The sequence below is a fragment of the Kogia breviceps genome, chromosome 15 (genome assembly GCF_026419965.1).
Source record: "Kogia breviceps isolate mKogBre1 chromosome 15, mKogBre1 haplotype 1, whole genome shotgun sequence".
NCBI classification, from domain to species: Eukaryota; Metazoa; Chordata; class Mammalia; order Artiodactyla; family Physeteridae; genus Kogia; species Kogia breviceps.
The window spans coordinates 18,880,879-18,900,755 of NC_081324.1; the positions used below are offsets into that span (position 1 = coordinate 18,880,879).

The window sequence follows — 19,877 nt, forward strand, 5'->3', positions numbered from 1 at the left end:
ATTTATTTGCTTGCAGTGGGAGAGTTGTTTATCTTTAAATTAAAAGCTCATCATTATCTTGGCAAAGCCTATCTAAGTAACATATGGAGGAAGAACAACTCTGGGAACAAGGCAGCCTTTGCAAATGAACATTTAAGAGGAAGTTGTATGGTTGTGGTCTTGAATTGGCCTTGAACATTGGTCCTGTCACCAGTCTGTAACTAAAGGAGATACTACCACCCGCCTCAGCATTTTATCGTGGTGAAGAAATAGGTTATGATACATTGAGATGTTGACATACCATGGACTACTGTAACATGCTAACGGCTAACTTTATAAATGTATCATTTAAAATTATTAGAAAAGGTCCCTTGAAAATTCCAGCTTTTAAACAAATAATAAATTAGAAAGTGTAGAGAGATGGATAAAAACCACTCGGCCAAATCCCAATCACTTCTTTCCTAGTTCTTGATGGATGTCACTTTTAATGGGATACAATTCCCATACTGATACTGATTTAATGTTCTCCATCCACCATTCATTCAACTTCAGCACAGAAATAAGATTGCTTTGAATATACAAAACAATTGATAAAAATGCATTTTTATTTGAAAAGTGTGCAGAAACAATCACTGAATACAGTTCTCAACCATAGTTTTGAAACCCACACACCACAAAATCATTGGATGCTCTGATTTCTGAAGCTACTAGAACTTTGGTACAACAAAATACTGACCAAACAGTGTCTGTCAGGCACCACAGTCTATTCAGGGGCACAGAGAATAAAAACTTCATGTTTAAGGTTTTAATTTACATCCATGGCACTGGACAAAACAGAGATCTGAGTAAATGACAGACAAAACAATCGAATGTGCTTAACCTAAAAATGAGGATAATATCACTTAAATGTAGACCATTGGGGTACAGTGAAGCACTTCAGTATTATGCCAGAATGTTGTCTACTTTTAACACATTAAGTGGGATAACTTATTTTCCTCAAATAATTTCAGATACAGTCAGTATCTTTTATAAGGCTGTGGACACAGAAGCCCTATTTATACAAGGAGGGTTTTGGCCAGATTGTAGTATACTATCTAGAAGGTAACTGGATTCCTTGAAAGAAATACAAGATGACCTACAAAATGAAACAGAACTCATATTTTTTCAATAGCTTGAGATATATTAAACATTTTCAATCAAATACAATGACTGTGAGCCGACTACCCATTTCAAGTGTCAATATCTCTACTAAAATTAGTGTTTTGTCCCTGCTATAACACTTGTGAAAGTATGGTTGTGAAAGTATGACTGTGATATTTTATTATTCTTAGCTTGGGATAACAGTGCCAGTTTATGAAATGGAACATAATTTACAAACCAGTTTCTATATATGTTCTCCTTTGGGCCCAACATGAACCCTGTGAGGCATGTAGGATTTATAAGCCTCCTACTTGGAGAAGCCGTATTTAATGACATACCCAAGGCCCCCAAATTGTTCTTTTTGGCCACTTTCCTTTCTATAATACTAGGCTTCCTCTCAAAGAACATTTGAAAAAATAACCTGAAGAAGAGAAGAGTAAGGATAAGCATATGTTATTACTTTGCTAGGGACAGATACTATTTTGATGTGCCAACAGACATAAGGACAACAGCCATTGGTTAAATAAGGGATCCATTAGGTTAAGAACAGACATGCGGCTCCTACAGAACTTGCTAATGACTAAGTCGACTGAGGGATAATAGCCATGACTTCCACGACCAGTTGGAAAGAAAATGAACTCGGAAACAGATCTAAATAACTCAATTCAAAGACAACTTCTTTGTACTCTTTTTCTTCAAAAGATAACACCTTTTAAAATAACCCTATTATTTTGGCACTCATGGTTCTGTTTGTTTGCTTGTTATTCTCTCTAAACATGAATTTAGAAAATATCTCAATCATAGGCTGTTGGTAAAAAGAGCTCTGCAGAAAGGCATCTTTGTGATGCTGCTTCTTAAAAAATTAAAGTGCAATTTATGAGAAAATTTGATTCAGATAGAGTAAATGTTTCTACTTTTCCCAAATTTTGATGCCAATCATGAAATATTTAGTGTTTAAATATTTTTATTAGCTTAGTTCTAAGGGCATAAACCTCTAGTTGGTAGATAAAAATAATGGATAAATATTTGCCATAGATGTGGTTACAAACCCTTTTCTGTTAGTCTTTTTTTTTTCCTGCCTAAAAATCAGCCTTATAAGTATGGTCTTCTCCATGTTCTGCCATAGTGAGAAACTCTATTTAGACAACTTTAATCTCTAATCTCTATAGTTCTTGCTCAACAATGTCAATGTGGTTGAGTCTCTACCCAAGAACTCCAAGGCAATAAGTTTATAAAATTCCCTATTCAGCTAACAATGTTTTATTTTTATCAATTCTACTTTATGAGACAAGTATCTCCAGAGACAACACTCATCTCAGAGAATCCTCTCTATCTACTTTCCATATTTAAGAGCTCAGCACTCTCCCCAGAAATAAACTTACACCACTTTGGTCAAAGATCAAGAAGAAAATACAGCTTTTGGTGAATTCTTAGACAAGCTTTTCAAATATAGACAGTATCTTGGAATCTTTAAAAATGATAAAGCTTTCCCTAAAATATTCAAATACACTAGACTTCTTTTAAGGCTTTAAAGCTTGGGAGTAGAAGGTGAAAGACAACTTTTCTATCACTTTGGCTAATAGCTCCCAAATCTTCCTTTTAAAGAGTTATTAAGTATCTTAGGACACCAGAAACTTCCATATTATCTCTTTACAATTAGAATTTTAATCTCGAAAATTCCTTATGGATGAGGAGTCTCCCTCAAATTTTTAGTTCCAGGTTATATACTACACCTAGTTATACTCTGTATCTCGTTACACATATTGCTTCTCCTTCTAACCGATGCATCCACTCCATTGGTAAGAATGTATACGAGCTTCATCAAATTTGTTGATTCCCAGTGGACAAAATTTACACTTTAAAGAATATTTCAGCTGTTATTAACGTATCTTTTAATGTAGTGAGTCCTTCTCTATGGTCAAGTTTCTCTCTCTTATAAAGAAGACAAGAAACGCCTGATAAAAACTCTTGCCCCGTTCCTCCTATCTGTACAGATTGGCAGAGAATAACGTACTAGAAGCATAACAAAGACACCCACTGATACATAGAATGTCCCATCTGGTTAAAAACAAGAGGTAAACTATTTACTTTAGAAAATGCTGGTTTCAAATATTTTGCAGCGTGATAGCTGATAATATGGAAATGATAGCAACTTGGCTGGAGTGGGGCTGGCCAGAGTTTTGAAATTCTTATGTAGAGACCCACAAGCTCAATTCCCAGCATTTAGCATTTTTTTTTTCTGCCAATTTGTGACTTGTTACCCTCATCACACCAAGACAAACATGTTCTCTCAACTATATTTGATACATTTTTCAAAGGACTTTTTTTTTTTTTTACATTAAAAGGTAAGCTTGTACCTAATCACAGAGTCTCAAATAATGCCCACTCCCCAGAAAGTGGCCAGGAGATGGTGGTAATAATCTCCAGATTTGAATAAGATTCTTATACCCTTCGTTGAAGACCTCAGAGTACCTTTAGCTGCACTAGTGTCTCTGTGGGGCCTTCCTACAACATGGTATTATAGGAAATAAGCTATGGGGCTGGAGACAAATTTGGTCAAGGAGGTCTCTGAGGCACTGTGTTAGAGCAATGTAAACATTAACCCAGTGTAAACACTTCCAAAATGGTTTCTATATCAGAAAGGAACGTCATGTACATTTTAAATAATTCTCCAAAATATGATATGGTTAACTAAAGCATTTGGGACAAAATAAGTAATACATATTGCTGTGTATTAAAGGACGTATGCAATTCTTTAAAAGCAGTCTGTATACTTCGTGACCCCAAGTCAATTTGAAATTGTAAAATGAATTATACAGAATAATTAATTCTGAAATAATGAAAGAGTAATGGTTACTAGTAATGGTTACATAGACTTCAGGGTCTTATGTCAAACTTGACAGAGAAAACATTTTTTTTTAGATTAAGTGTTTATTTATAAGTAGAATACTATTTTAAATTAATTTTCTTGTCTGTTTTAAATTTCATTCCTCTTGAGATTATTACCCAATAATTGTTATTTTTATAGGAATAGTTCTTTAATTATAAGCATCATCACCCTCTGCTTCATGCTATGGCTATCAAATAATGATGTTAAAATAGACCCTGAATAAAGGCTTGTTAAATAACTGACAGCGACAGAATCTTGGATAAGTAAATCAATCATGTAATTGGAAAATAAATAGAAAAAAAAAGGCATATCCAAAATAAAATGCCTTTTGGATTTTAGAAAGGCTAAGTATTCCCTGTTGTGGAAATGCAGGGGGCATCATAATTTGAATCCAAAGGAGAAATCGACCTAATGACCAAAAAGTTCACCAAATTTTGCCACACCAATGGTTACATTGTTTTTGCTCATATTCGTTTCAGAAGAAACATCTTTGACAATAGCTAATAGCTTTCTATCCTCCTAGTACAGGCACTGAGATCATGAACAGCATCATAGAGAAAAGCATCCTGGGAGCAAATACCCACTCATGATCAACCTTAGAAATTGGCATCGTGCTGCCGAAATCAGAGGACCTGGGCAGCTGACAGTGAGAATTTGTTACTCTGTTAAGGACTAACTCCATTAAAGCTTACAAATTACCTGGATTCATGGCACATTTCTGGGTCTTGTAACTAGACAGTCCCTTGGATCTGTGTTCCTAAAACTGATTGACACCCAGTGGAGGTTGGTAGATGGAGGTTAAAGGTGGGGGACTGGGATTTAGAGTTTCCTATGTTTCTAACATAGGAAAATTATACAGAGAGTCTAGAAAAGTGAAGTTTAATTGGCAAATTTTTCTACAAAGAGGAACTATACTGTAGAAAAATCATACATTCACAATAAAAAGAGAAACCCTAAAGTATGATGACTTTGTTATTGACAAAATTGACTGAAATACATAAACAATAGTAATAGGAGTGGCTTACATTTACCGGAAACTAAATCAAAAGCTAGTGTTTAGATGCAATAATAATAGGTCAATGGAAAATACCTTTGTGATCATTTTTAGAAAGAAAAGACAGCATTATGTGAAAAATAAAGCCATTAACAAAATGTTTGCTTAGATAAGATACAGCTCCATCTCTGCCAACCCCCCAATATAGTTCAAGCATAGGTGTTTTGCCTTAGGCAAAATAAAAACAGATGCTACATACGCTGTTATATGGCATGATGTATCATCAATTTTTATGTGATAAATGACATGAAAATTCAGAGTGACCACAAAATCGATCCATCATTATTCTGAAGTTGTTGATCTACAAAGTGACACCCCTCTGTTTTTACAATTGATTCAAAGCCAGGGGTGGGTGTGGGTTGGAGGAGAGTAATGTGATTTAGAGTTTCCAGTACTTTGTAAATCAGAAAGAAACCTAGAATTAATAGTCACTTTTTATTTCATATCACCAACATATTTTATCTCAAAAAATTAAGGCTAAATAGTTTTTCTTGAGTACATAAAAAGATAGTAAATAAACAGCAATCTTTCATTTCTCTTTGTGACTTTTTATCATGATTGCTAAGAAATATGGAATGTGAAGCTGAACACTACACCAATTTCTAAAATTTTGTTGGAAATGCAAACCTCTGGAGACTCTCTTAATCCCAACTGATAATGCCAGCTTCTAATTGGCATGAGTGAAATTTGGCTAAGTATCTCTCCCAGACATCTGTAACAGATACATTTAATTTCAGTTGCCTAAATGCCATGTTCCCATACCTTCATTTTTCTCCCTGGGCATTTCTCTTGTCCTCTGTCATTCACAGTCCTATTCTTGTCTATCTGCCACTTATTAAGAATATACAGATGGCATTATTACACAGTCTCCTACATTTTCTCAGAAGTCTGACATTCATCCTCTCATAAGGTAGTCATTCTAGCACAGCTTATAGGATGTACATAGTAATGTCACTCTTAAAGAACCACTTAGAATTCTTTTTTGTGTATATGCATTTTTAGCTAATATGTTTCCCCCAATGCAAACCTATAAAAGTACAAATCAGATTCTATACAAGAAGTAAATCCAACCGTTTAAAAAAGTCATCTTTCTATGTTACCCCTTTAGAAGCTTATTCTTGTCCCCAACGTGACAAGGTACCTTTGGTTCTGATTGAAAACTCCCTGATATTTCTTCTTGTATACTCTCTTATATACTCATCTTCTTTATAAGGAAAACAAATTGAGCATCCATGATGGTATGATGACAATGGAAAATCTTTGATCTTGTTTGGAGGGGCCTCAGGGACAACTGGTCAACTCTTTTGAACACTGTTGACTACTCTGACTTCTTAAAACAGATTTTCTGGCAGAAAAAGAAAGACATGCCATTATGCATGGTCTACTCAACAGCAATTGTGTGGTTTGTCACTCTTTTTGGAAGTGATGCTTGCGTGGGGTTCTGGATGATCAGTTCCTAGGGTAAAGTTTAGCAGGCACACTTCTTCTCTGCTGGTTTGTCCCCATCCAGCTTCCCAGAACTACCACCACTGACAGTGTCGGGGACTTGGGTCTTCTCTACACACTGTTCCATTCGTTTCATTATTAAGTCCAGAAGGGTTTCCACAGCCTTTTCCACATTCTGGCCAGTCGCTGCACTTGTTTCAAAATATGGTATGCTAGCATGGAAGAGATGACAAATATTTTTGAGAGGAAGGAACCAGAAAAGATACAACAAGATGTGCCAATGAGTCACACATGCAAAAACATGGCTGGCTGAGAGATTGTGAAATAATCACGATTTTGCTGGCTGAGTTGGAAAACATCCTTGTTTTTCCTCAGTGAGTGAAAGCTGGTGGGTTTCTTTTTCGTATGGGTGTAACAAGTTTTATGGGCAAGGAAACTGATACAGGAGGTGATCAGGGACTTGAAGCCAAAGCATCATCACTGATTCTTAAAAATTAAGAGGGTAAAAATGCCTAAACTAGTGATCAATATTACCATTAAAACTATCACTTCCCTCCAATCAATTATCTAGAAGTCTGATTTAGAATTCAAGCAGGCACTGTATAGGATATTTATGTGAAAACAGTCTATATTTATTTGGAATCCAAAGTTTCAAAAAGACATGTACATTTATAAAGCTCTCAAGGAGAATCCTTCAGTAAAAAATGGACAGATTTTGCAAAGATGCTTACATTTGAAAAAGAATGACAATTTCTGCCTTGGGAGTCAATTTACAATTACATGGAATATTTTTAAAAATTTTAAAGCTGCCATTTAAGCTCAGCTAGGATAATGATTGCAATATTATGTCCAGGTCAGGTATTATTCCTTAGAGTTTTGTAGTTATTGATCGAGAGGCAGTAGAGTACAGTGTTGAAAACCATGGACTCTGATCTCAGTCTGCCTGGGTTGAATTCTAGCTCTACTACTTACTAGCTATGTGGCCTTCCATCAGTTACTCAATCTCTCAGTGTCTCAATTACTCACATATAAAATGGGATAACTCTAGATTTCCTATATATGATTATGAGGGGCTAGATGAGTTAAAGCCTAGGAACAGTTGCTAGCACATAATAAGCATTCAGTAAATGTTAGATGCTATTATTATGAAATAGTTCACTAAAAACATCACATATATTCCTCTGGAAGATCTTTTTCACTCATGCGACATTCCTGAATCAAAGGGATCCCTTCTAATATCAATCTCGTGACCCTACCCCATTACTAAGCAGCAGTGTGCAAGTTTGGAGGACATCTCCACGTGACTGACTTACCTGTATTTGTCAGCCAGGTCCTGGGCTTGCCGTTCGTTGACTTCTCTCTGGTCTGGCAGGTCTGCCTTGTTGCCAATTAATACTATATCTGGATTTTCACAATAAGCATTTGCTTGCAGTTGGCCTTGGAAAGAAAACAGATGGAACCAGCAAGTTAGTTATAAACAAGTGATGTCAAATGACTGTTCATACTTCAGAGTCCTAATCTAATTGTTCATCAGCAGCTTGGCTGCTTACGAGTTATGTTATATTAGCCAAGTTGCTTAACTCTTCCTCATCTAGAAAATGGAGATAATTCCTCACATGTTGCAGGTTGTGAAGATTAATAAGAGTGTATATGAAGCACTTGTATGAATACCTATCAGTGCTCCTCTATATCTGGGGAAATGTCCTTTGACATGAACATACTGTTTTTCATTCCATTTGTTCTCCAAATATAAGTGGAGATAATAGCACATGATCTTAAAGTACATAAGTTTGCTCTCTCCTTTAGGAGGCTGCTACATTTCCCTTTCCTGAAGTTCAAGGTGATGATCCATAAGAGCAGAACATTTTTGAACCACCACAAATTCATGTAGAAACAATATTAAGACAGGTCACTTGTTTTTCTCTTTTCTCCAGGAGACACTGTTTAAAAGAGAAGGGGGGTGGGGGGAGGAGGAGGAGGAGAAGAAGAAAGAGGAGAAGGAGAGGAGAAGGAGAAGGAAGGGAGGGAGGGAGGGAGGGAGGGAGGAAGGAAGGAAATGATAAAAAACTTGTCAATCTATGTTTTCAAGGTTACGGGACTATTTTACGGTCTACCTCAAGGCAAGCTATGTGCAACCTTGCTGAGGTCAGAGGAAGAAGGCAAAGGCTTACTCCATAACACCAGTTATTTGGATGTTAGAAATTAAAGCCTTATTAGATATGGCAATTAATTATCTTAAATCCCAACTGTATCTTTCTGGGAATTTTAGTAATAAGGGAGCATCTCATCTACCTTGAAAAATGATGAACGAATCAGTCTCTGAAAGAGTTGAATAATCTTATTATCTCCTTATCTCCCCAGAATCTAATAACACCAAAATCTGGATAAAGAAATGTAATAGCAAAAGAAAATGGAGACAGATCCTAGGATAAACACTCATTTGGAGAAGCAATTAAGTCAGAATTTGTTGGTATTTTCCCCCACTGTTGGTGAACTTACATTTAAAGCATTTATATATATTATTAATTATATATAATATATAACAAGTTATGTATATATTTGAGAATCTACACAGCCAGCCACTCAGCCAAGGTGATCTGGGGTATTGCAACCGAACAAAGCAGACCAAGTCTGCACCTTTATAGAGCTTACACTCTAGTGGTAGAAAGAACCAAAACCACAAGTAAACAAAGAAAGAATATAATATAATAAATATAATATAATGTAATGTAATGTAATATAATATAATATACGTCAGGTGGTGGCCGTGACCAAATGAAATAGAAAGTGTATTAAGGGCATACGGAGTGCGGAAGAGCCCTGTTTTAGATGGGGCTGTCAGGGAAAGCTTCTCCCAAGAGATAAATAAGGTTTGAACAAGAACTTGAAGGAGATGAAAGAACTAACACACGTTATAAATGGCAAAAGAGAAATCAATGCAGAGGTGAACAGAAATCAAAGTCCCCAAGGCAGGACTGTGCTTTTCAGGGGAGAGACCTTTAGCTGGAGGTCAGTGGGCTGGGGCAGAGTAAAAGTGAATTAAAGAGGAATTCCAAGTGAGATGGGAAACCCCAAAAGAACTTTGAGCAGAGGAATAAGATGAGCTAGTCTTTTCAAAAATGTCACTCTGGCCACAGACAGCCCTGACAAATCTAGAAATAGCAAGTAGCACCAGCCCCATGCGGCTGCTGGTATGTCCCACTAGGATCAAAACTGGTATTTGTAACTTAAAACATGCAAATGAAATATTGTCTTTAGTGCTACATCAGTTAAAAAATAAAGGAAAAATCAAATACCACACTTCTGTGCTGACATATCAATCTGGCTTTAATAACGGATCAGGCTACTTTGAAACTTTTTATTATGTTTAAATTGGTATGAAGGCTGGAGATTTTTCTATACCAGTCTTCCTCACATTTGAACACTTTTCAAAAAAGAAGTAAACTTTCACCGTGAGCTTGTTGACTGATACACCACCGTATTTTCATGTGGCTGCTCTGCTCTGAAACAATTTCTCACCTAATTAACCCATTAGTTAATTAACACTTTAGTTAACACACTGTGTGCAAGGGCACACACTGTAGGTACCAGTTGCCCCCTCAGAAAACGCTGCTGTTTTTCTGTGTCCCCACCAGGCTAGATGGAGTAGCTGTGACCACTCATTTAGTTTTAAGAAGTCCTTCAAGACTTACTGGATAAGTGGAATTAATGGCCTGTCAATTGCAACAATAAAGTCCTTACGTATAGGTGGTGATCCTTCTAAGGAGTCAAAGGAAAACACAATTTTAAGCCGCTTCGGATGAGCCACATAAAAGCCACCACTTTGAAGGTGACACAGGAAACACTAAACTTGTGTCTTTTTAATCTGTGGTCCCCAATCTGGTTTCATCTTGGGAGGCAGAGAAGCAACGTGGCCAACGGAAGTTACTCAGTCCCACTTACTCATCCAGTTTCTGACATTTAAGAAGCTCTGTTGACTGGTGAGGTCAAACATTAATAAGAAACCCATGGCGTCTCTGAAAAACGCAGTGGTAAGGCTCCGGAATCTGCCAAAAAAGCACATTGGATAGTTCTGAAAGTCAGTCTACATGCAAATTCTGATGACAATACAAACAACGCTATTTCCCCTTCAGATATGAACTCTCCATGGCATCCCTCTGGCTATATCCCCTTCAGATATGAACTCTCCATGGCATCCCTCTGGCTATATCCCCTTCAGATATGAACTCTCCATGGCATCCCTCTGGCTATATCCCCTTCAGATATGAACTCTCCATGGCATCCCTCTGGATTATTCTGCCGAATGGGCAGAAAGACTGCTGAAGGGTCGGGGAGAACACCTGGTTGTAGATTTGTTTAAGATCGCGTCCCGGCTTCGTGTTCCAGAGCAGGTATGTGTGCAAGAGTTTGTAAACTTTAACCACACGCTCGCTTACACAGCCCCTTGGAATCTTTCTCTCATTGGCTGACGGGTGTCTCGTGGCCCACAATGAAAATAGAAGCCACTTTAGAGTTGGGACTTTAACTTATACTTTTCAAATTTCCTGTCTGTGCCCAGAAGGAAGTGTGGCACATGGCAGCCTGAAAATGGATGCCTGTGATTGCATGCAGAAAATCACAACTTGTTAGCAGCTGGAACTCGGGTTCTTTTGTAAGGAAGAACAACATTGGTGAGAAAACTCTTTTATAAGCACTCTTTAGGGATAAAACTGAGCTGTAGGCTGGCATGCATCTCTTAAGGAGAAGGAAGACAGTGAAGAAAGGAAAAAGAGGACATCGATTAGGGGAATGAGGGAAGGGCAGAGGGACTTGGTAGTTGAGGAGAGAAAGCAAGAAGTCTCATCTCTAATGGAGGATTTTGAAGAATGCACTCCTTCATGTGCAATGTAAAGACTTTCTCTTGTTCCAACCCCTTCTACCCCAACATCCTCAGGGAAGTTGAAGATGCTCTGAGATCCACTTCAGTGTTAGCAATGGGCAAAAGAAGAGATCACACATAAGGTCCAGAGAAGGTTTGGGTTATACTGATAAAGAAGTGAATTTGGCAATTGATTTTTAGAAAGACACATGACTTTGAAACAGAGAAGTGTATCACTTCCTATCCTAAATGTCCTCCTAATTTTTTTTCTCCGTTTTTTTTGCGGTACGCGGGCCTCTCACTGTTGTGGCCTCTCCCGTTGCGGAGCACAGGCTCCGGACGCGCAGGCTCAGCGGCCACGGCTCACGGGCCCAGCCGCTCCGCGGCATGTGGGATCTTCCCGGACCGGGGCACGAACCCGCGTCCCCTGCATCGGCAGGCGGACTCTCAACCACTGCACCACCAGGGAAGCCCTGTCCTCCTAGTTTTTGATCTCCTATTTTGGCCTATTTGTAGATTCTTGGGTTTCCTCTGGGTTCTATTCTTGACCCCTTCTTCCTCTACATGTATTCCCTGGTTAATCTCATTCACTTCCCTGGCTCAATTATCACCTATATGTTGAACCCCAAATTTATAGGTCTAGATTTTTCCTGCCCTCCGCACCATATGCGCAATTACTTGTTTGATATTTCCACTTGGAGGAAACGAAGGTACCCTCAGCTTCATGTGTTTAAAACCAAACTGGTCCCTCCTCCTAATTCTCTGTCAATGACATGACCATCCTCCTTGGTCACCACAGCCTTTCTACTTCACCTGCTCTATACCAGCAATCAACAAATATCTGCTGACTTTCCCACTTCTGTCCATGTACCCTGACACTGCTCTAGTTTGGGGCCCACTATCTTCCACCTGGATAATTTCAACAGCCTTCTCAAAAGGCTTCCTGTCTCCAGTGTTATATGGGATCCTCCCCTTCCCTGATTTCTTCCCACTGATTATATAAATCCTCTGCTAAAAACATTTAAATGATGGTACTTTGCTTAAGATAATGAGTGAACTTTTCAACAATCCGTCAAGGCTCTGCATGAACTAACCCTTGCTCATCTATCCAGCTTCATCTCTTGACTACCCACAGGCATGCTGATCTTCTTTTAGTTCTTAGAAAGTTCACTCTCTCCCCTGGGCTTTCACACATGCTGTTATTCCTGTGGGTAACCTCACCTTCATGCTTCCTTTACCTTCTATCCTTTTAGCCTGGATAAGATTCACTCATACATTGTGTATGAGTATATATATTTATATATAACAGTACCACCTCCCCACGCTGACTTCCCAAAACCCTCATGTAGCTTATGGACTCCTCTTGGTGCACCTGACAACCACTCTTTGTTTTCCTGTTACTGTCCTAAAGCTATTATTGCAATTGTTTATTTGTCCAAATTCTAGCCCGGTAGCTCCAAGAAAAGAGGAGCTGTGTTTCTAACTTGCTATCCATTGTGTTTCTATGGCCCTGAGCATATTTTTGGCTCGCTAAATGTCTGTCAAATTTAGAGAAAGAAAGAAAGAAAGAAAACAGCAAAGGATATAAATTATTAAAGTGTTAAATGACTTCAACAGAGAACAATACTCTCGATACCAAAGCAAGGAGAAGAGATATTTTAATGACTTTTTATTTCCAAAATAAGATTCCTTTGGTAGGACATACTTCTGATGATTATGAAATACCAAAAGTTTTACTCAGTTTTCTTCCTGTGGATTTGTTCCTACCAGTCACTAGAAGCTCCGAGATCACAGGGCTTTTATTGAAGGGTCCTTTCTCTGTCTTTGGGAACTAGCTGTGCTCACAAAACTGCCTCCTGCTCAATCCACAAGAGTGTGGCTGATAGTCTGCTCTCCATCCTCTCCTTAAGAGTGTGTGTATGTGTGTGTTTCATCTGAGGATAAGACTGTGACTTATCCCCCTCTCAATGCCCACAGCACATGACAGTTACTTTAAAACATACTTGCTGGATAAGATCTCCCTGGAGCAAACACTTCTGCATCCACAGCAACAGGAGTAAAATACTCTTGCTCTGGACCAGCTGCATACCCTGGACCACTCAGTCCAGCACCCTTGTTAACCCCCTTACTTTCCAGGGTTTACTCCAGGGGAAAGCTTATTGATTTCTAGCCTCACCCACCAACCTCATTGTGTCCCCAGGGTGGGGAAAGCTAGGGCCCCATGAGAAAACAGATCCCAGGGCACATTATGCCTCTTTCTCCCTCACTGAGAACTAAGTCTGTGCCCTGCATCCTTTAGGTTTACATAAGGGGTATGATTTTTTTTTCCCTCCTTCCCATAATGTGACTTTTATCAATAATCATTATCTTACATGTGTTATAGTTCCATTCGGCCTCAGGCACAGGGCTGAGGTGTGAGGCATTGTTTATCCTGCTGCTTAGCTGCACCTTTTGTATACAGAATGCAAAATTCTCAAGGGATGAATAACCTTGATGTACTAAGACTGTCCTTAGTAGTTCCTATTTCACTCCTGGAGCAGCTGTCTTAAGGGGACAGATGAGAGACGCCTGCCATCATGCTACGCTGACATATTGTGTGCGAAGACATATGGGAACCACATTTTCTCATATTCCTTCTTCAAAAAATGAATTAAATCGGTCTATAAAACACATCTTTGTGACAACAAAACTGACACATGAACAGAGACTCTGGTAAGGAATGACTTCAGAAGAACCAGCCGTGTTGAAGGATGTGTGTAAATGGAATTCACAGTCAAAAAAGCTCACAGAGAGGGCCCAGCACCTCTCCTGGCGTTTACACTCACTGAAAGCGAGAATGTTTTGGATTCATTTCAAAGACTGAAGTGTTTACCAGCATAAACATTGTAAGACATGCGATGTAGAATTGGGAGGTATGTGCCTTCTAAATATCTTCTCTGACAATCTATTGCCAATTTTTGTTTAATCTAATATTGAAAAGCTTCACTAGCTTGGGGTCTTTTGCACTCCGGAAGTTTGAATCTCAAAGAAACAGATTTTCATCAGATAATGGCACAGCACCTCCAGCTCTAAACAATCCACACTACTGTCTACTGAGTGTCTCTTGACTTGGACGTTGTACCAGAGACGAGGCTGAAAAACCAAGTATGGCCTCTGTCCTTATAAAGCTCACAATTGTGTTGGGGTGAGAAGGTCACAAGTGAATCAAAGACCAGCAGTTAGAGATAAAAATAAAAGATTCACCTTACTGCAAGGTGGTATATAATTAATTGAGTAATTTAAGGGATGGAAGAATAGATGTAGGAGTTCAAGAAAGAGGGAGTTTGTTTCACTTGGGGTGTTCAGAAGAGCTCTGCCGAGCAGGTGTAATGTGAGCCAGGCCTGGTGAAAGGAGAGGCTCAGGGAAGGTGGAAAGGGAGGAAAACATTCCAGCTGGAGGGTGATGGTGAGACCAAAATCTCAGAGAGTAAAGCCAGTCAAATGGCACAGGATGAGAGTCTGTGTGTAAGGGCAGAAAGAGATGAGAAAGATATTAACACCCTTTTCTTTAACACACTTTTCTTCAACTCCCTCTTCAAGTAGCACTTGTAACAATGTCAATTTCCCACCTTAATTTAATTAAATTCTGGAGAAGTTTTTTTTCCCCCCTATTACAAAGTACAAAGACAATGCGTAAGAATTTTCACAGAGATTTCTGAAAATCTGATTTTTGAAATCTGTACCAAATACACAGAGCTGGTTATGGTCGATTAACTACAAATAATTTATTTTTATTTTTTGATACAAATGTTTATTTTGAAACCAGAAGGAGAGTTGCATATCCTGACAAGTCCACATACCACATACAGCATTCACATTAAAATAAGTTTTCCTAAGATAGTTGTAGCTAGAAACAAAGTAATTCACTGTTACCGCTCTTGTCCTGCTGTGTCCCAAAGCTGAAGATGCACCTTAAATGCTTTCCCTGTTGACCCATTTGGTCCCTGCGTGTTATAAACCTGAAAAAATACAAATGTCGTCAGTTGATACTGCTTTGGATATTGTCAGCATTCAAATTCTCTGGGTTCACTCAGCATATTTTTTCTTCATTACTATAATCAAAGTTCATAGTGCAAAATAAATATTTGCTCTGTTTTTTTCCCCCAGAAGTATCACATATACTCTCACTTTTAAATGTCAAGTATGAGTATGGTTTTCAAAACAATTTAGGCATCCTGCAAACTTAAATTAGACACCTTCTGTCATTTCCTCATGGAGGCAGCAAACATTAGATTTAGGACCCAAGTTCTAGGTTCAAATACAGACTCTTCATTTAACTTCACAGAATCTTATTTTCCTTTAGCAAATTGAGACCCATCATCTCCTCCTACTTTACAGAGTTACTGCAAACTTAAATGAAATAGCAGATGTGAAGGCATTTTTAAAACAGTAAAATGCTTTACAAATACCTGAATATCCTCTACTGTGAACTGGACTTTCAAAATGAAAAACACATGGAATTTCTCAATAAGTTTACACCGGATATTTCAAGTCTTTCCTTACTAGTCGTTCCTTCAAAGGCTCTTTTTAGAAAAGTTTAAACTTTTAAAATGATGGCCTTTTGACTTCTTATTTAAACAAAGCATAGCAATTTTAATATTTATCCAGTTCTTTTACTTATGGCTTAGTGAAGATGTTTTAAAGGGAAAACTCTGCAAAGATTTATACCTAGATTGGGGTTGGGGGAGGGGAATTGGGAGGGGAGAAGGCACAGAAAAACCCTGGAAGGGTTGGGAGCAAGTTTGCTAAGACTATACTACTGGACTTTCAGATAAGGTACAGGACAGTATAAGGAACCATGATTTAACTTCTTAACCTCATTTTCTTTGTTTTTTTTTTTTTTTGGATTTGTGATATCAACTGGAAGCCGCCGCCATCTTGGCAATCAAGAATACCTTGGGTGGCAGTAAATCTGGCTAAGCTTCTGTGCCTATGTTACACGTCTCACATGTCACAATATCCTTATTCCTGTCATTAGCGTCTAGCATAGGAGAAGGAAGTGGTTGTGATTCTCACTTAAAATCCTTTATCCTGAAAAATAGCATGGATTGGTCTCACATTCTGTTCATAAGGAGCTAGTGATTGATGGCTGAGTCTACACATAAACAAAAATGCAGCAAGAACTCACAAAGCTCATGTTCCAGCTATTTGCCAATCATTCTTTTAACTTTTTTTTGTAAGCATGGGGAAATGAACACTTGTTTTTATTGAGGAACTCAGATCAAGACTTAATGATTTTAGATACGAATTCAGGTTTGGAAAGTTTCCTTAAGAATTCATAGAAAACACACTATAGAAACCCATAAATGAGTTTAGTCGCCCTGTGTACTTCTGGAGACAAGTGATAGTGCCACTCAATGTTTTCTAAGCAAAATGTTATTTATAATTTAGACAGTAAAAAATAATATTTAAATTGGATTAAAGTGACAGGTTATGAATTTCATGTGATAAAAGACAGTCGCCTTGCAATGCAATAAACGTAGCTTCTTAATTCTTATCTTATAGAGAAGGATCAGCAACCAGTTAACAGTATGGTTAAAAACTCACCACACGTTTTTCCCGAAAGTCTATCCCTACTGTCGTGATGAACTTGGGATTGAATTTATTGTCTGTGTAGCGATAAAGAAATGTCGTCTTCCCCACCCCCGAATCTCCAAGGGCCAGGAGTTTGATCAGATAATCATAGTCACCATCGGTCATAGTGATGGTCTGGGTGGGCCTGTGTAGGAGGAAAAATAAGTATTTATGATTAAAATTGGTTTTCCTTTGCCTTCCTGCAAAGCAACGTAAATTTAGCTTTCAAGGGTAAAAAATTGGAATGCCTCTATTCTGTGACTCAGTGAGTTAACTAGTTCAGAGCAGCTTCAGGAGTAAGGACTCTTCTATGATTTCACTTAGTACCTATCTTTTTATATCATGTCAGGTAATATGGAACAAAAAGCTACGTGATACCCACCATGGCTATTGCCACAGCAATAGTAGAACTTAAAGAGTTATAGCTTTTTTTTTTTTTTTTTTAAGCTAGTGTCTCTTGGAATCGGGAGTGTGGTGCTAGGAAAAAGAGTCACAGGGAATAGAAAAAACTGTCCAAGATGATGCAGGTGTGCTAGAGGGAGACTGAAATTATATGTGAGTAAAGGAAGAGAAAAGCCTAGAGGAATATTCTGCATGTTATCCTGCAGGATGAGTTTTCTATTATATGCATACAAAATGTTCCTTTTTAATTTAAAAAATTTCACAGCTGAAATGACAACCTTTAAAAACATTGATTTGAAATCATTTCAAAAGCTATGTTTTAAAATCTTACGTTCTGAAATACTGAACCCTCAGTTCTCCAACGGCAAATATGCTGTATTTGGCAAATCTGCCGAATATTTTCTAGGCCTTGAAAAAAGTGAAGAGCTATTCAGAGGCATAACTATGGTAATTCTTCTAATATTTCTCCGGAAGGAACATCACTTGCCATTTCACCCACTGCCCTAACCTCTCCTGCCTTGGTTTTAATTTCTTCTGTTGTTACAATGGCTATGGGTGATGCCAAGGGCTAATGCCAAAACAGTGATGACATGAAAACTAAAACCACCACATACCTTTGGATTACACCATCACCCACTAAATACTTGATGTACTTTCCACTCTTGAGGTTAGCAAAATGATTTGCCATTTGGTACAACTTTCTGATTTGTGGGTTATACAGATGGATAGAGGAAGGCTTATGAAGACGTCCCTAGAACAGAAACATTTCTCTCCTATTAGGTGAGAAGGAGGAATATTTCCTCACCTCTACAATCCAGAAAACATTGTACTCTTCAGGAGTTCTGAGGTGATCAAAATTAAATGTCAACAACAGGCTGCTCCATGGACATATCTGAAAACTGCTACATAATTCTAATCATTTTTCTACATGTAAGAAAATGATGCACATATTCGTCAATTTAAACAGAACTTTATTTTTTACATTGTCATTTTGGTACAGGGTCAAAACTAAAAGGTTCCATGTCTTTGGATAAATAATGATGAAGATGATGATTAGGTAGTTAGCCAGCCAGTATTATTACATCATTTGGAAGATTTACAATGTTTTTACATTAGAACTTTCTAAAATTTGAACCCTATTGATGCTAAATCCTCCTAAATGTATTATGGTTGATGGATGTATATTTCTTGAATGAATGAATGGTTTTTGAGGTCAGGTGTTTTGAGAGCTGCCAATATATATTTTTGCACTAAAGCTTTCCTCTCTTATAACATCCTTTCTTCACTGAGTAGGACTCTCAGGGTAGATGTTTGCTGACTGTGAATGTACTCTTTTTCTTTTTTAAGATCTATACAAAGTATAACCATTGCTCAGGAAGAGGTGCATAGCAACCATCAACAACCAGCCTTCCTTAAGGCAGGGATACAGATATCTCCACTACTGATGTGAAATTCTTCTTAGAAAACGTCTGCATTGATCAACCCCCTGGCAGTGAGTAGTTCTGCGTTTGGGTTGGTGCCAAATATCTTACCAGGACTTTTTGGTTGAAGATGTTGCTGCTCCTATAGTCTTTGAACCAAATGGGTTGCTAGAGGAGATTGCTGTCAAAGTTGTAAGGTTTCCCCCATCTAAGATCTATCCTCAGCCCCATCACTCTACCTTAGTCTCTCTTTCCCTTCCAAACTTGCTCATGTGAAACTCCTCTGAAGGGTGATAAAGTCTGTCATTTCACCAGTAAAATCGGATAAAACTGTTAGTTCTCTTGTGAAAAAAAGAGATGAAATTTAAATATTCTAAGATAGTTAAGTAATTAAAGCAAAATTCTTCCCTGGACACAATCCTTGATAATCAGAGGGAAGAAATTGAAGCTACTGGTTACCTAAATACAAGATAAAGTTGGAGGATATTGTGGTTTCCTGGAAAATTGAAAAGAATAGAATCAAGAAGATACATCAGCACATTTTAAAACTTTGCTTACAGTTAACTATGCTTTTTGCAATATTTTTGGTGACAGCGTCACAAAAGGCTAAGTCTTGAGCAAATCTAGTTAAATACCTCCAATATACAGTATCAGGCCCAAAGATGAAAATTCCAAAAATGTAATCCATAATCTAGTTTCTGTCAAGGCATGCATACACTTAAAAGTTGAATAAGGATGAAAGAAAATACAACATAATTTTACAAGACAGAACATGATTGGTTGATAAATGAGTCAAATAGCTGTGCTTTTAGTTCAAACAAAACAATAATCTTCATGGACTGCAATGGTCAGAGCAGATTTTGTAGAGGAAGATGAACTTGCATTTAACCTTATAGCATAGGGAGGAATTAGGTACGAGAGGAGATTCAGGACCATCGCATGGGAGATTAATTGTCCCTTACAGAATGAGACTATTACTACTTGCCAACTACATGCCCTACCGTGTATTTCTGACCTGTAACCAATCTGCAGTCCATAAACTGCCTGCGGTTGCCTCCCAGTCAGGCTCTAATC

General features: G+C 38.0%; 1 protein-coding gene across 4 annotated transcripts in view; it reads right to left on the reverse strand.

Moving 5' to 3' along the window:
* Positions 1-574: 574 nt before the first annotated feature.
* The window catches only part of RAB27B (RAB27B, member RAS oncogene family), a 158,350-nt gene continuing 139,047 nt past the window's right edge, over positions 575-19,877 (reverse strand). For all 4 annotated transcript variants that reach the window (XM_067014643.1, XM_067014644.1, XM_067014645.1 and 1 more), the window contains 5 exons: positions 16,954-17,125; positions 15,280-15,365; positions 10,452-10,555; positions 7,823-7,946; positions 575-6,721 (listed from right to left, as the gene is read on the reverse strand). In XM_067014643.1, the coding sequence (XP_066870744.1) occupies positions 6,532-6,721; positions 7,823-7,946; positions 10,452-10,555; positions 15,280-15,365; positions 16,954-17,106 (657 nt within the window). In that variant the 5' untranslated portion in view covers positions 17,107-17,125 and the 3' untranslated portion in view covers positions 575-6,531. The remainder of the gene's footprint in view (positions 6,722-7,822; positions 7,947-10,451; positions 10,556-15,279; positions 15,366-16,953; positions 17,126-19,877) is intronic.